At 36.2% G+C, this 18,281-nt stretch overlaps 1 protein-coding gene across 7 annotated transcripts in view; it reads right to left on the reverse strand.

Annotated features, from left to right (window-relative positions):
* Positions 1–18,281, reverse strand: part of SCLT1 (sodium channel and clathrin linker 1) — a 179,390-nt gene that overhangs the window by 64,921 nt on the left and 96,188 nt on the right. For 6 of the 7 annotated variants that reach the window (XM_013053900.2, XM_013053899.2, XM_045066435.1 and 3 more), the window contains one exon: positions 7,519–7,590. The exons of the other annotated variant lie outside the window; for it this stretch is intronic. In XM_013053900.2, coding sequence (XP_012909354.1) covers positions 7,519–7,590 — 72 coding nt within the window. The remainder of the gene's footprint in view (positions 1–7,518; positions 7,591–18,281) is intronic. 7 annotated transcript variants of the gene reach the window in all.

The raw sequence follows: 18,281 nt of genomic DNA on the forward strand, positions 1-18,281 counted from the left end.
TGCAAATGAGAGTAAAACTGAAAATAACCATTATAATGACTGGTTTCTCATAGCTATTTGTTTTTATCTATTTATTTTTGAGAATGGGTATGATTTATTTTCTACTAATTGTAAATTATGATTCAGATGAACATCCTTACTGGCAGTACACTACTGATATTCGATTATCTTTAGCGTAACTTTATTTTACAGAGTACTGTGTATCGGTGTTTTTAAATTTTAAAATGAGCTTCTAAATTGTGACCCCAAATGAATTCTGATTATAATGAATTAACCCGATGTTACTTAACCCTATGTTACGAATCAGGTGATTAATCTAAATTTATTGTCTTTCATTAGAGCAGAATTGTTAGTGTACAAGAAATGAAACTTTAGTGTTTATACAGTTCATATAGAAACTTATATGTTCATACAGTAAATTGCTAATCTATGGAAAGTGGTTTTATGGTGTAAAATTTGAGATTTCTCCTATGTTCATAACTCATCCTGTGTGATTAACAGACTATTTCTAGAGCAGTTTTAGGTTAACAGGAAGTTATAGATTTCTGCCATACTTCTTGCCCCCATATATGCAGAGCCCTCACTGTAGTGGTACATTTCCTGATACTGATGAACCTACATTGATACAACATTATCACTCAAAGCCCATAATTTAGAGTTCACTCTTGGTGCTGTACATATGGGTCTGGACAAATTTATAATGACATGTATCCACCATTACAGTATCATACAGAGGTTACAAAACACTGTTGGAGCCCCAAAACATGGAGGGCAACTTGTGCACCAGTGGCAATGCACACATACAGAGTAGTTTCACTGTTCTAAAAAATCCTCTGTGTTTCACCTATGCTTATTCATCTCTCTCTCCTCCTAAACCCCTGATAATATCTTTTTACTGTCTCCATACTTTTGCCTTTCCCAGAATGTCAGTTGGAGTCACAGTATGTAGGCTTTTCAGACTAGCTTCTTTTACTTAATAATATGCATTTTTATTTCCTCCATGTCTTCTCATGACTTGATAGTTCATTTCTTTTTAGTGCTGAGTAATACTCCATTGTCTGGATGTACCAGTTTATTTGTCCATTTGTGTGGACATCTTGGTTGCTTCCAACTTTTGGCAACTGTGAAGAAAGCTGCTATAAACACTCATGTTTAGGTTTTTGTGTGGATATAAGTTTTCAGCTCCTTTGGGTAAATACATAAGAGTGCAATTGTTGGACCATATGGTAATATGGACCATATTTAGTTTTGTAAGAAACCATCACACTGTGTTCAAAAGTGGCTATAATACCATTTTGCACTCCCACCAGCAATGAATGAGAATTCCTGTTGCTCCACATCTTTCCCGGAGTTTGGTGGTATCAGTATTCTGAATTTTGCTCATGGTAATAGGTGTATCAGGTACCTATGTGTATAAGGAGTAACAGCTCATTATTGTTTTAGTTTGCATTTCCCTGGTGAAATATGGTGTGTAGCATCTTTTCATATGCTTATATGCCCCTGTATATCTTCTGGGGTTAAGATCTTTGGTCCACAATTTTTTTTATTATGTTCAGTTAGCCATTGTATAGTGCATCATTAGCTTCTGAGTAGTGTTCAATGATTCATTAGTTGCATAGAACACCCAGTGCTCATCACATGTGTCCACTTTTTTTTTTTCTTAAAGATTTTATTTATTTATTTGACAGAGAGAGATTACAAGTAGGCAGAGATGGGCAGAGAGAGAGAGAGGAGGAAGCAGGCTCCCTGCCGAGCAGACAGCCAGATGCGGGACTCGATCTCAGGACCCTGGGATCATGACCTGAGCTGAAGGCAGTGGCTTAACCCACTGAGCCACCAGGAGCCCATGTGTCCACTTTTTAATTGAGTTTTCTTATTATTGAATTTTAAAAATTTTTCGTATATTTTGGTTAATAGTTGTCTGCTATGCCTTTTGCAAATATTTTCTCCCAGTCTACGGTTGGAATTTTCATTCTCTTGACAGTGTCTTTCACAGAGAAATTTTTCATTTTAATGAAGTCCAACTTATCAATTGTTTCATGGGTCATGCCTTAGATGCTGTATCCAAAAATTTATCGTCAAAACCAAAATCATCTAGATTTTCTTCTAGGAATTTTAAAGTTTTCTGTTTTATATTTAGGTCTATGACCCATTTTGAATTAATTTTGGTGGATGGTGTAAAGTCTGTATCCATATTCATTCTTATACATGTGATTGTCTAATTGTCCTAGCACCATTTGTTAAAAAGACTCTCTTTGCACCATTGTATTATTGCTTTTGCATCTTTGTCAATGATTAGCTGACTGCATTTATGTGGGTCTATATTTTATTCCATTCTAGATTCTATATTTTATTCCACTGATCTATTTGTCTGTTTTTTTTCACCAACATCCTACTCGCTTGATTACTATAGCTATAGAGTAATTCTTGAAATATGGTAGTGTCAGTCTTTTGATTTTTTTTTTTTAAGTCTCCTTCAATATTGTATTGGCTATTTTGGATCTTTTGTCCCTCCAGATAAGCTTTATTTATTTATTTAAAACTTATTATTGTTTTTTGAATTTTTATTTAAATTCTCATTAGTAACATACAGTGCAATATTGGTTTCAAGAGTAGAATTCAGTGCTTCATCATTTACATACAATTCCTAGTGCTCAACATAACAAGCGCCTTCCTTAATACCCATCACCCATTTAGCCCATCCTTCACCCACCTCCCTCCACTGGCCCTCAGTTTGTTCTCTATTTTTTTTTCTTTTTCAAGATTTTATTCATTTGAGAGGGATGGGGGGAGAAAGAGAGAGGGAGAGTGTGTCTGCACATGTGCATTCATGGGGGAGGGCAGGCTGAGGGAGAATCAGAGTCCCTGCTGAGTAGCCAGCCAAGCAGGGAGCCTGTCCTTGGACTCAATCTCAGGATCTTGGGATAATGGCCTGAGCTGAAGGCAAACACTTAATGAACTAAGCCACCTAGGTGCCCCATGCTCTATTGTTAAGAGTCTCTTATGATTTGTTTTCCTCTCTCTCTCTCTCTTCCCTCCCCCTTCCCATACGTTCATTTCTTAAATTCCCCATATGAGTGAGATCGTATGGTATTTGTCTTTCTCTGACTTACTTTGCTTAGTATAATACACTCTAACTTTACCCACTTTGTTGCAAATGGCAAGATTTCATTCTTCTTGATGGCTGAGTAACATTCCTATATATTTACACACACACACACACACACACACACACACACACAACCTCTTCTTTATCCATTCATCAGTCAAAGGATATTTGTGCTCTTTCTGTAGTTTGGCTATTGTTGATAATGCTGCTATAAACACTGAGGTGTATGTACCCATTCAAATCTGTATTCTTCTATCATTTGGGTAAATACCTAGTACTGTAACTGCTGAATCATAACATCGTTCTATTTTTAATGTTTTGAGGAACCTCTACACTGTTTTCCACAGAAGCTGTACCAGTTTGCATTTCCACCAACAATGCAAGAGTGTTCTCCTTTCTCTGTATCCTCCCCGACACCTGTTTCTTGTGCTATTAATTTTAGCCATTCTGACAGGTATGAGGTGGTATCTCACTGTGGTTTTGACTTGTATTTTCCTGATAATGAGTGACGCTGAGCGTCTTTTCATGTGCCTGTTAGCCATCTGGATGTCTTCTTTGGAAAAGTATCTATTTATGTCTTCTGCCTCTTTCTTAACTGGATTAATTGTTTTCGGGTACTGAGTTTGATAAGTTCTTTATAGATTTTGGATACTAAGCCTTTCCTCCAGATAAACTTTAGAGTCAGTTTGTCACTATCCAGAAAATAACTTGCTAGGATATGACTGGGATTGTACTCAATCTATAGATCAGGCTGGGAAGAACTGACATTTTAACTTTGAGTCTTCTTATCCATGAACATGGGCTATCTCTTCATTTATTTACTTCTTCATTGATATCTTCCATCAGAGTTTTCCTCATATAGATTTTGCTAGATATATAACTAAGTAACTTTTTATGTACTAAGTTAAATGACACTGTTTTTTTTTTTCAGTGTTCCAAAATTCATTGTTTATGCAGCACACCCAGTGCTCCATGCAATACATGCCCTCCATAATACCCACCCCCAGGCTCACCCAACCCCCACCCCTACCCCTCCAAAACCCTCAGTTTGTTTCTCAGAGTCCACCGTCTCTCATGGTTTGTCTCCCCCTCCAATTTCCCCCAACTCACTTTTCCTCTCCATCTCCCAATGTCCTCTGTGTTATTCCTTATGCTCCACACGTAAGTGAAACCATATGATAACTGACTTTCTCTGCTTGACTTATTTCACTCAGCATAATCTCCGTCAGTCCCATCCATGTGGATACAAAAGTTGGGCACTGTGTTTTTAATTTAAAATTCCATTTGTTCATTGTCGGTATATGGGAAAACAATTTCCTTTTGTATATTAACTCTGTATCCTACAACCTTGTATGCCAAAATTGTTTCTTTGTTCCATGTTTTTGGTTCTTTTTTTGGTTTGTTTTCTACATAGACAATCATGTCATCTGCAAACAAATTTCTTCCTTCCGAATCTGTACAACTTTTATTTCCTTTTTCAGTCAAATTGCATTAGCTTGACGCTGAAAAGCAGTGGTGAGAGGGCATATGATTGCTTTGTTCCCGATTTACTGGGAAAGCTTTGGTTTCAGAGCTATAGGCTTTTTGTAGATATTCTTTGCTAAGTTGAGTAAGTTCCCCTCTGTTTCTAGTGTACTGGGAGTTTATCATGAATGGGGGTTAGATTTTGTCAAATGCTTTTTCTGCAGCTATTGATATGATTCTCATATGATTTTTAATATAGGTATTAATAACAAGGTTGGATCCCACTTCTGAAACTGGTGAATGATATATAAAGAAAGGTTTGTGATAAATACATTATGCATCTCTCAACACCCAATCCACCATTTCATGGATAAATGACAACTGAAAGAATTTTGGGTTAACCTCATATAACAAAGTTAAAATAAGACAGTAAATTGAAACCTTTACAGAGACATACATTAATTCTATTAAAAATTCACTGTAATACCAAAGCAAACATTTAAAATTATTATTATTAAAGGTTTTCATGGATATTTGCTATTAATCCCCACCAATATTCCTATCTTTTGGGAAAGATATGATCAAATGATAGTAAATATTTTTTCAAGTACACATGGAGTATTTTCAAAATCATACCCTATAGTCTACCATAAATAAAATCATAAAAAATTTTAAGAATCAATATCATACAGATTATAATCTGTGGCATCTATTTAACTGGATTAGAAAATAACAAAAAGATATCTAAATACCTACAGATGTGGAGATTCAAAATTAAAAAGATTTTTTTTTTAATTCACCGATCCAAAAAAGATCATAATGAACTTTTCATTTAACTTGTATAAAATTAATAACCAATCTTCTTACTCATTTGCTGTAGATTAATAGCAATCTCTGTTAGTTGGCAGAATTAAAACCTTGAGTATTCTTAGAAGAAATTGTACCCTTAGGAGAAAGTAAAAGTTGTGCTGCTTTCCAAGGGAGATATGTGACTAGACTGGCTCTGGCCTTTTCTTAAATCTATCAAAAAATCTGCACGATAACCTAAAACACGAGTTTTTCTTCTTCCTACCAGCATAACTTAGTTTTGGGTTAGCTAAAGTATGCTTAACTTCTCTCCTTGACTTCATCTTTATGGTTCAGGTGGTAAAATTGGTACGTAAGAATATGTCAAAAGCTGATGTCAGGTTATTATGTCTCAAACCGTAGTCTGAGTTTTTGAGTTACCTGAGAAAATCTGCTTTTTAAAGTAGTTGAATACACTTTTCAATTAATCAGTACAGTTTTCCCCATGGAATCAACATGACATCAGATAATACTTAATATCTTTAGAAAAATCCATCTTAAGGGCCCCTGGGTGGCTCAGTGGGTTAAGCCTCTGCCTTCGGCCTAGGTCATGATCTCGGGGTCTTGGGATCGAGCCCCACATCAGGCTCTCTGCTCAGTGGAAGACCTGCTTCTCTCTCTCTCTCTCTGCCTGCCTCTCTGCCTACTTGTGATCTCTCTGTCAAATACGTAAATAAAATCTTCAAAAAAAAAAAAAAAGAAAAATCCATCTTAGCTATGGATTACAATTGTTTTACTATAAATTGTAAGAAATACTTCATAATAAACTGAAAATTTTTTGCTTTGAAGTGAGTTTATATAACTCTGGTTGTGGCTGTTAAGAGTTACTATACTTAAAATCTCTGCAGATCTTATCCAACACACATTCCTTTGGGAAATGAGAAAGAAATAGTGTTCTTGTCCCTCCAGAGTTTACAAGCCATTAAATGATGTTGGATTGGGGTAGGATCGTCTTTTTCTAAGCTGTGAATCTGTTGATAGCTAAATCAGTTCACATAAGAGAAAAAGCAAAACAGCAAGGTGATAGAAGAGGAAGCAAAACTGAAAAACAACAAATAATTAGACATGATTAACTGGCCACACAGCATCCCATTAATTTTAGTTAATGTTCCTCCATCCTTAAAACAGATGACATTAAGCAAACAAAAATAACACTGTTTCTTATTCTATTACAATCATAGACAAAAGTCTCATCATGTACATTACAGAGTTTGTAGAATGTGAAAAATATGCTCCTTTTTTCAGAGTTCTTTAAATATCAGTCAATAAATATTAAAAAACATGCTGTGAAAAGACTAGGCTAGGCCATGGGAAAAATAAAAGGAGGCCTAAGACTCTTCTACTCTGAGGTATTTACAATCTAATTGGAAAGTTAAGATTTTTATGAAGAAAGAGAAAGGGAGAGGGAAGGAGGGAGACAGGAGATAGAGAAAGAGAACATAATGTAACATATTTATTACAAGACATAATTCACTGCTAAGTTTTACCATCAAGATTAAAAGCAATATAGAGATTCAGAAAATATTAGAGTTTGTGAAGTTGAAAACATCTTCCTAATCTCTGAAAATTCTTGTACTTTTATTCCCCCTGTAAGCAAAGCTATTAAATTCCATTTCATCAAATCTTGTTATTAAATTTACATATTTAATTTCACCTCTAGACATACAAGTACTCTTTTCTTTTCTCTTTGTCTATTTATCCTTCAGTACTCATTTCTTTTGGGTAGCTTGTCTTTCTTCTTTTCCATTGTCATATATACTTTTTCTTTCCCCCTCATCTCCCAAATGAACCTGGCATATGGTAGCAGTTGCAAATGGGTGCTTCAATAGCATTCTGTGTGTTCTTTGTTAAAAAAAGTAATTGTAGTAAAATGTGGTAAATGCCATCCATCTTTCCTGCTAGACCATAAGTTCCAAGATTGCAGGTAACACATGTTTATTTTGATTTTTACTCTTCTCCAAACATCTAGTCTAATTCCTGGCTTAATAAGTATCACCTGAATGAACAAGAATGCCCATTACAAGATTCATTAAAATGTATCCTGGCCTTTAAAATAATCAATATTCAGGAGAAAATATCAATATAGTCTTCTAACATACCATATGAAGGGCTGAAAGTTCTTCTGTTAGTTGAGAAATCTGTATGTTATACTGTTTTCTTGCACTTGCAACCTATAAATTAAGACATTTACAAATTGTTTAGGTTCTCAAAAAATGATTAATGCCCAATAAAAATATTTAGGATAATTATTTTGATAAGAAATAAATATGTAACTTTTAGGTCATAGAAAGTAAATAAACACATGGTATATTAAAGAGTCAATACTGTGATAGGGGTGAGAGTGAGTGTCTCTCAAAATTTATCAATATTAGAAGTGAAAACTGGGAAAATTTCAAAATACTTACTAATCTCCTTAAAGATAATAACTGAGGGCATTACAGGTTAACATAAGTAACACATTTTATGAAAAATAAGTATATTTTCCAAAACTGAAAATTTTTTAGAAGAATGGTATTTAACATTTTTGCAAATTTCCTTAATGTCTGGTTCAACAGAAAATAGCTAGATTCTCGTATCTACTTCTATGTTCAATCTGCTGTGTTGCTACATACTGTTAGCCTCTGTAAAACTATACTGTATACTCATGAGAGAATGAGTATGAAAAAAGCAAACAGAAAACCATAAGTATGAAAGTTAGATTTGACCTTGCAGAGTCTCTGAACACCACCTTTTGAAAACTCCTGCCATAGAGCACTTTAAGAGAAAAACTGAGTTACACACTAAAAATATAACTAATAACTTTGAAGGCACTTTTGTTTTATAAACAGAAGACTATTTTTATGTTGCACATATTTCAGTACTAAGTAAATTACTTTGTGAGGGAAACTTAGTTGAATTAACATTTAAATTACTTCGGAAACAGTATGATTTAGGTATACAGAATATTTTGAAGAATTATTTACATCTCATCAGGATGGTTCCTAACAATATATTTTTCTAATAACTACTCACACTTTTTAAAAAGACACGAGGAATACGGATACTGATGCTGTGTCATCAGTAAACACGTATGATCTAAAGATTTTTGGAAATTTTCTAGGGGCTTATAAAATATACTATTTCTAAAACATGAGGTAAGCTTTCTTTATAACACTGACATATTTTATTACATTCACATATATTTAATTTGGTTAATTAATATGAGTTAATTTTCTGAAGACATGACAGATATGTGGGTCCCTCTGAGCTCCATTTTAGATTTTAATTTGGTACAAACTTTGCCTATGAATAATTATATGATGGCTCAATCTATCCTATTTATGGGTCAGTGATAACCATAGTTCACATTTACTGAAGTCTGATGTGTGAAGAACTGTTTAGAGTACTTATTTAAGTGTTATTACCTCATTAATTCTCACCAAGATTCTGATTAAGTAGTTATTATCCACATTATAGATGAGTAAGATTAAGGCACAAAGAAATTAAGTCATGGCTTTCAGGATATAAAAATTTTAGTTTCTATGAATGCAGTCATGTCTGTCTCTTAAACCCAAAGTATTCTTTTTAGTATCTAAAAATGATGCAGCTAGTATGAGGGTTTATGACCATAGTAGTAAATATATTTTGAAATATTTTTATAGTAATGCTGATAAGTTCAGTGAATTAAACTATTCAAACTTATTAAAAAGACTTTAGGATTACTGAAACTGATCGTGTATCATCAGTAAAATCCTATGGTGCAAAAGTCAAAGAAAATATTTTTCTTTCTTTTTTTTTTTTTTTAAAGATTTTATTTATTTATTTGAGAGAGAGAGACAGTGAGAGAGAGCATGAGCGAGGAGAAGGTCAGAGGGAGAAGCAGACTCCCCATGGAGCAGGGAGCCCAATGTGGGACTCGATCCCGGGACTCCGGGATCATGACCTGAGCCGAAGGCAGTCGTCCAACCAACTGAGCCACCCAGGCGTCCCTCAAAGAAAATATTTTGAGATTAGTATCTGATAAAACACAATGTAAATCTTATTATGCGAGCAAATACACAAATCTGAGAGACAGTTTAATGTGATTGGGGTTCAGAAGTCTGTATAGGAACTAAAGTCACCTCTCTTACCCTAACATCACTTTCCTTATGTAAACATTTTCTTTGATAATTTATGGATAGTAAGAGTATTTATAAACCAAACAGTAAGATAATTAACATGAGAAAGACATAAAAAAGGCCAATAATGGCGCAAATATTACCTAACTGGATGAATATAATTTTGATCACAAATTTTAAGCCATGATTTAAAAGCAAAAGAAAGTAAAAAAATAAAATAATGTTATTTTCACACATTAAGTTTCACTTGTTTGAAAGAGATTGGAAAAAAATCTATTTTTGTATTTTAAAGAAATGACCTATTATCTCATTTTGTTCAGTTTTATAGTCAGAAGATATTTTACTTTGTTAATAAAAAGATACTTCTAAAGTCATTAGACATAAGTAATCCCCAATTCAATAGATTAATTCTACATATTTGGAGAACATGTCAAATTATGAAAAGTGGGGCAATTATCACCAATACAGCTTAATGTTTTCAAACAAAAACATTAAAAAATATATGTAAAGGGGAGGAGCAAGATGGCAGAAGAGTAGGAGACCTAAATTTCTCTGGTCCCAGGAATTCAGCTGGATAGTTATCAAACCATTTTGAACACCTACAAACTCAACAGGCGATCGAAGAGAAGAACAGCAACAATTATAGGAACACAAAAGACACCAATTTCTGGAAGATAGGACGTGTGGAGAAGTGAATCTGAGGCAAAACACATGAAGATAGACCACAGGGAGAGGGGTCAGCTCCCAGCAAGTGATAGAGCAGTGGAGCACAAAATCGGAACTTTTAGAAGTCTTCTCTGCTAAGGGTCGTCACTCTAGAGGCTAAGTGGGGGTGGGGTGGGCTAAGGGGTGTGGAGCCTTCACTGGGACAGCATGCTCTCAGGACTCATGCCTGAGTGCAGCAGAGCTCCTAAGTAACAAGTGGGGAAGCCGGCTGCAGAGACAGAGTGAAGGAGGGGCCGCTCAGCTCAGGGTTACCTTAAAGTGTTATCCGAGGCACAGTTGGGGTACTACTCTTCGAGCAGCGACCCCACAATTGACGGATCCAGGAAGAACCCCCCTTCCTCCACCAAGAGGGGTGGTGTGGGGGCACACTGCAGGAATCTGCTCGGTTTGGAGACTTCAACTGGGGCTGTGTGCCAGAGATAGAAACTCTTGGTCAAAGGCTGGGTGAGCTCAGAGTGTGGCTGGAGACCAAGGAGACAGGACTGACTGACTGTTTTACTCTGATGGCTCAGTGAAGGGGGTGAAACTCTTGGCTCCTCCAGGGCTGGAGACTGGGAGGCTGCCATCCTAATTCTCATCCTCCAAAGCTGTACAGAAAGTTTTAAGGCAAAAAGACTACCAGAGCAAACCCAAGCAGAGTACTTAGCCTGGCCCCAGGGAAGGGTGGTACAATTCTGCCTCAGGCAAAGACATTTGAGAATCCCTGCAGTAGGCCCCTCCACCAGAAGATCAGCAAGAGCATCCAGCCAAGACCAAGTTTACCGATCAATGAGAACAGTGCAACACCAGTCCTAGGGGAATATAGCCCATAGAATTCATGGCTTTTCTCCCATGATTCTGTAATCTTTAAAAGTAAAATTTTTAAAATTTTGGTTATTTTTTTCTTTTTCTATTTTTTTTAATGTTTCCTCTTTCCTATTTTAACCTATTTTACTGATTTTGTCTTATCAATACCATTTAAAAATATTTTTTAATTTTTATTTTTATAGTCATAGTCTATCCCTTCATTGTATTTAACCTTATTTTTTTGTACACATATAAGCCTTCCTTTCTTTAAAATGTTGGGATACAGTTTCTTCTAACAGATATACCCTAAATCTAACATATGGTTTTGTTCTAGTCTCTAGCCTGATCACATTCTCTCCTTTTCTTTTTCTTTTCTCTTTTTTCAACCAACTTATCTTATTCCTTTTTAAAAACCTTTTTAAATTTTCTTTTTCTTTTATTTTTATAAAGATTTTATTTACTTATTTGACACAGACAGACACAGCGAGAGAGGGAACACAGGCCGGGGAAGTGGGAGAGGGAGAAGAAGGCTTCCCACTAGCAGGGAGACTGATGCGGCGATCAATCCCAGGATCCTGGGATCACGACCTGAGCTAAAGGCAGATGCCTAATGACTGAGCCACCCAGGTGCCCCTAAAATGTTTTTTAATTTTCATCTTTACAGTTATATTTCATCCCTTCATGTTAAAGAAAAAAAATATATATATATACACACCCATATATATATACATATATATGTACATATATACATATACATATATATGTATATATATATGGGTGTGTATATATATATTTTTTTTTCTTTAACATTTTGGGACATATATATATATATATACATATATGGGTGTGTATATATATATTTTTTTTCTTTAATATATATTTCTTTAATATATATTTTTTTTCTTTAACATTTTGGGAGGCATTTTCTTCTAACAGACCAAAATACACTGAAAATCAAGTGTGTGGCTCTGTTCTATTCACCATCCTAATCACAGATACATATTTTTTTTCTTTCTTTTCATCTCAGATTTAAGTCTCTTCTGATTTGGTTAGTGTATACTTTTCTGGGGTCGTTGTTACTCTTTTAGCATTTTGTTCTCTCATCCATCTACTCTTTTCTATTCTGGACAGAATGTCAAGGCAGAAAAACTCACCTTAAAAAAAAAAAAAGAACAAGAAGCAGTACCGACAGCTGGGGACCTGATCAATACGGACATTTCGTAAGATGTCAGAACTAGAGTTCAGAATGACAATTATAAAAATGCTAGCTGGGCTTGAATAAAACATAGAAGATATCAGAGAATCCCTTTCTGGAGAAATAAAAGTTAAAATCTAACTAAGATGTAATTTAAAAAGCTATTAATGAGGTGCAATCAAAAGTGGAGGCTCTTACTGATAGGATAAATGAGGCAGAAAAGAGAATTAGTGATATAGAAAACAAAATAATAGAGAATAAAGAAGCTGAGAAACAGAGAGATAAACATCTATTAGATCATGAGGGGAGAATCTGAAAGATAAGTGATACCACAAGATGAAATGGTATTAAAATAATTGGGATCCCAGAAGAAGAAAGAGAGAGGGGGTTAAAAGGGATAGTGGAGCAAATTATAGCAGGAACTTCCCTAATTCCAGGAAGGAAACAAGCATCAGAATGCAGGAGGTACAGAGAACCCCCTCAAAATCAATAAAAATAGGTCTACACCCCGTCATCTAACAGTAAAACTTACAAGTCTCAGTGACAAAGAAAAAATCCTGAAAGCAGCTCGGGACAAGAGGTCTATAACCTAAAATGGTATAAATATTAGACTGGCAGCAGACCTATCCACAGAGACCTGGCAGGCCAGAAAGGATATGATATACTGGCATGATATATTCAAAGCACTAAATGAGAAAAATATGCAGCCAAGAATATTATATCCAGCTGGGCTGTCATTGAAAATAGAACAAGAAATAAAGAGCTTTCAGGACAAACAAAAACTAAAAGAATTTGTGAAGATCAAACCAGCCCTACAGGAAATACTTAAAGGGGTCCTCTAAGCAAAGAGAAAGCCTAAAAGTAACAGATCAGAAAGGAGGCAGAGACAATATACAGTAATAGTCACCTTACAGACAACACAATAGCACTAAATTCATATCTTATCCTGAATGTAAAGGCTAAATATTCCAATCAAAAGACATAAGGAATCAGAATGGATAAAAAAACAAGACCCATCAATATGCTGTCCACAAGAAACTCAATTTAGACCCAAAGACACCTCCAGATTTAAAGTGAGAGGGTGGAAAACAATTTAACATGCTAATGGACAACACAAGAAGGTTGGGGTGGCAATCCTTGTATCAGATAAATTAGATTTTAGCCAAAGACTATAATAAGAGATGAGGAAAGGCACTATATTATACTTAAAGGGTCTGTCCAACAAGAAGATCTAACAGTTTTAAATATCCATTCCCCTAACATGGGAGCAGCCAACTATATAAACCAATTAATAACAAAATCAAAGAAGCACATCGACAATAATATAGTAATTGTAGGGGACTTTAACACCCTCCTAACTGCAATGGACAGATAATCTAAGCAAAAGATCAACAAGGAAATAAAGGCTTTAAATGACACACTGGATGAGATGGACATCACAGATATATTCAGAACATTCCATCCCAAAACAACAGAATACACATTCTTCTCTAGTGCACATGGAATATTCTCCAGAATAGATCAGAATAGATCACAGCCTGGGTCACAAATCAGGTCTCAGCTGGTACCAAAAGACCGGGGTCATTCTCTGCATATTTTTAGACCACAATGCTTTGAAACTAGAACTCCACCACAAGAGGAAAGATGGAACTCAAATATATGGAGGCTAAGAGCATCCTACTAAGAATGAATGGGTCAGCCAGGAAATTAAAGAGGAATTAAAACAATTCCTGGAAACATTCAAAACTGAAAACACAACTGTTCAAAATCTTTGGGACATAGCAAAAGGCAGTCCTGAGAGGAAAGTATATAGCAATACAAACCTTTCTCAAGAAACAAGAAAGTTCTCAAATACACAACCTAACTCTACATCTAAAGGAGCTGGAGAAGAAAAAAAATGAAACCTAAACCTGGTAATAATAAAGATCAGAGCAGAAATCAATGAGATAGAAACCAAAGAAACAGTAGAACAGATCAACAAAACAACTAGGAGCTGTTTCTTTCAAAAAATTAATAAGACTGACAAATCCCCTGCCAGACATACCAAAAAGAAAAGAGAAATGACCCAAATAAATAAAATCATGAATGAAAGAGGAGAGATCACAGCCAACATCAAAGAAATAAAACTATGGGGGCGCCTGGGTGGCTCAGTGGGTTAAAGCCTCGCCTTTAGCTCAGGTCATGATCCCGGAGTCCTGGGATCGAGCCCCGCATCGGGCCCTCTGCTCAACTGGGAGCCTGCTCCCCCCACCCCCACTCCCCCTGCCGCCTCTCTGCCTACTTGTGATCTCTGTCTGTCAAATAAATAAATAAAATCTTAAAAAAAAAAAAAAAAGACGGGCGCCTGGGTGGCTCAGTGGGTTACGCCGCTGCCTTCGGCTCAGGTCATGATCTCAGGGTCCTGGGATCGAGTCCCACATCGGGCTCTCTGCTCAGCAGGGAGCCTGCTTCCTCCTCTCTCTCTCTGCCTGCCTCTCTGCCTACTTGTGGTCTCTCTCTGTCAAATAAATAAATAAAATCTTAAAAAAAAAAAAAAAAAAGAAATACAATTATGGCCGCCTGGGTGGCTCAGTGGGTTAAGCCTCTGCCTTCAGCTCAGGTCATGATCTCAGGGTCCTGGGATCAAGGCCCATGTCGGGCTCTCTGTTCAGCAGGGAGCCTGCTTCCCCCTCTCTCTCTGCCTGCCTCTCTGCCTACTTGTGACCTCTCTGTCAAATAAATAAATAAATAATCTTAAAAAAACAAAAAAGAAAGACAATTGTAAGAACATATTATGAGCAAATATATGTGGGCACATTTGACAATCTGGAAGAAACAGATGCATTCCTAGAGATGTATGACTACCAAAACTGAACCACGAAGAAACAGAAAATCTGAACAGATCTATAACCAGTAAGGAGATTGAAGCAGTCATCAAAAATCTCCAAACAAACAAGACCCTAGGGCCAGAGGGCTTCCAAGGGGAATTCTACCAAACATTTAAAGAAGAATTCATAACTATTCTCTTGAAACTGTTCTAAAAAATAGAAATGGAAGGAAAACTTCCAAACTCATTTTATGAGGCCAGCATTACCTTGATCCCCAAACCAAAGACCCCATTGGAAAGGAGAATTACAGACCAATATCCCTGACGAACATGGATACAAAATTTCTTATCAAAATACTAGCCAATAGGATCCAACAGTACATTAAAAGGATTATTCACCACAACCAAGTGGGATTTATTCCTGGGCTGCAAGGTTGGCTCATTATCTGCAAATTAATCAATGTGATACAAAACATTAGTAAAAGAAAGAACAAAAACCATTTGAACCTCTCAATAGATGCTGACAAAGCATTTGACAAAGTACAGCATCCTCTCTTGATCAAAACTCGTCACAGTGTAGGGATGGAGGGTACACAGCTCAAGACCATAAAGCCATCCATGAAAAATCCACAGTGAATATCATTCTTAACAGGGAAAAAACTAACAGCTTTCCCCCTAAGGTGAGGAACATGACAGGGCTATCCACTATCACCACTGCTATTCAATATACTACTAGAAGTCTTACAAAAGGAAATAAAGGCATCTGAATCACCAAAGAAGAAATCAGACTCTACTTTTTGTAGATGATATGATACTTCATGTGAAAACCCAAAAGACTCCACTCTGAAACTGCTAGAACTCATATAGGAATTCAGTAAATTGTCAGGATATAAAAATCAATGCACAGAAATCAGTTGCATTTCTATACACCAACAAGACAGAAGAAAGAGAAATTAAGAAGTCAATCCTATTTACAATTGTACCCCAAACCATAAGATACCTAGAAATAAATCTAACCAAAGAGGCAAAGAATCTGTATGCAGAAAACTATAGAGTACTCATGAAAGAAACTGACGAAGACACAAAGAAATGGAAAAACATTCCATGCTCATGGATTGGAAGAACAAATATTGTGAAAACGTCTATGCTACCTAGAGCAATCTACACATTTAATGCAATCCCTATCAAAATACCATCAACTTTTTAAAAAAAATTGGAACAAATAATCCTAAAATTTATATGGAACCTAAAAAGACCCCAAATAGCCAGAGGAATGTTGAAAAAGAAACCCAAAGTTGGTGGAATCACATTTCCAGACTTCAAACTCTATTACAAAGCTGTCATCATCAAGACAGTATGGTACTGGTGCAAAAGAGACACACAGATCAATGGAACAGAATCGAGAGCCCAGAAATGGACCCTCAACTCTATGGTCAACTAATCTTCCACAAAGCAGCAAAGAATGTCCAATAGAAAAGAGACAGTCTCTTCCACAAATGGTGTTACAAAAATTGGACAGCCACATGCAGAAGAATGAAATTGGACCATTTCCTCACACCACACACAAAAATAGACTCAAAATGGATGCAAGACCTCAATGTGGGAAAGGAATCCATCAAAATCCTTGAGGAGAACACAGGCAGCAACCTCTTTGACCTCAGCTGCTGCAAATTCTTTCTAGGCACATCGCCAAAGGAAAGGGAAGCAAGGGCAAAAATGAACTACTGGGACTTAAGATCAAAAGCTTCTGCACAACAAAGAAAACTTTCAACAAAACCAAAAGACAACCGACAGGAGAGAAGATATTTGTCAATGGCATATCAGATAAAGGGCTAGTATCCAAAATCTATAAAACTTACCAAACTCAACACCCAAAGAAAAAATAATCCAATCAAGAAATGGGCAGATGTCATGAACAGACATTTTAGCAAAGACATCCAAGTGGCCATCAGACACATGAAAAAGTGCTCATCCTCACTCGGCATCAAGGAAATACAAATCAAAACCACAATGAGATACCATCTCACACCCGTCAGAATGGGTAAAATTAACCAGCCAGGCAACAGCAGGTTTGGGCAAGGATAAGGATAAAGGGGAACCCTCCTACACTGTTGGTGGGAATGCAAGCTGGTGCAGCCATTCTAGAAAATGGTATGAAGGTTCCTCAAAAAGTTGAAAACAGAGCTAACCTACAACCCAACAATTGCATTATAGTGTATTTAACCTAAAGGTACAAAGGTAGTGATCTGAAGGGGCACATGCACCTGAATGTTTACAGCAGCAATGCCCAGAAGAGCCAAACTATGTTAATAGCCTAGATGTCTATCAACAAATGAATGGATAAAGAAGATATGGTATGTACATATACAATGGAATACTATGCCATCAAAAGAAATAAAATCTTGTCATTTGCCACAATGTGGATGGAACTAAAGGGTATTGTGCTACTTGAAATTAATCAGAGAAAGATAATTATCATATGATCTTGCTAATATGAGGAAATCTGAGAGGCAGGGTAGGGGACCATGGGGGAAGGGAAGGAGAAATGAAACAAGACGAAACCAGAGAGGGAGAGAAACCATAAGAGACTCTTTATCATAGGAAACAAACTGAGGGTTGCCAGAAGAGAGGGGGGTTGAAGGGATGGGGTAGCAGATTGATGGTCATTGGAAAGGGTATGTGTTATGGGGAGAAATAATAATAATAATATATATACATTAAAATAATAAATGGATATAAGGAGGCTATACTACATGCTCTATAAGATATTATGGCTTATTTAAAATTAGTTAATGAAAATAATAGCTATTCTTTGAAATTTCACACAGTGCAGAATTATGTATGTAGAAAGAGAAAGTTTCCTCACTTTTCTATCTTCTAGGCTTAGCACTATTTGAAGGTTGATGTATACAACTCCAGAATTTTTTGTTTCATAGATAGCTACATCATTAATAATCTGTAACTAAATGAAAATTCAGAGGACAATGTTAAAATAGTATTTTTTGCTAGTGGAATTGTAATGATTTTTAAGTCATTTATTTTTTGGGTATTGAGTTTGATATTTTTTTTTTAAAGATTTTATCTATTTGAGAGAGAGAGACAGTGAGAGAGAGCATGAGCAAGGAGAAGGTCAGAGGGAGAAGCAGACTCCCCATGGAGCTGGGAGCCCGATGCGGGACTCGATCCCGGAACTCCAGGATCACGACCTGAGCCGAAAGCAGTTGTCCAACCAACTGAGCCACCCAGGCGCCC

The sequence above is a fragment of the Mustela putorius genome, unplaced genomic scaffold, assembly GCF_011764305.1.
Source record: "Mustela putorius furo isolate JIRA1106 unplaced genomic scaffold, ASM1176430v1.1 tig00003866_pilon_pilon_pilon, whole genome shotgun sequence".
NCBI classification, from domain to species: Eukaryota; Metazoa; Chordata; class Mammalia; order Carnivora; family Mustelidae; genus Mustela; species Mustela putorius.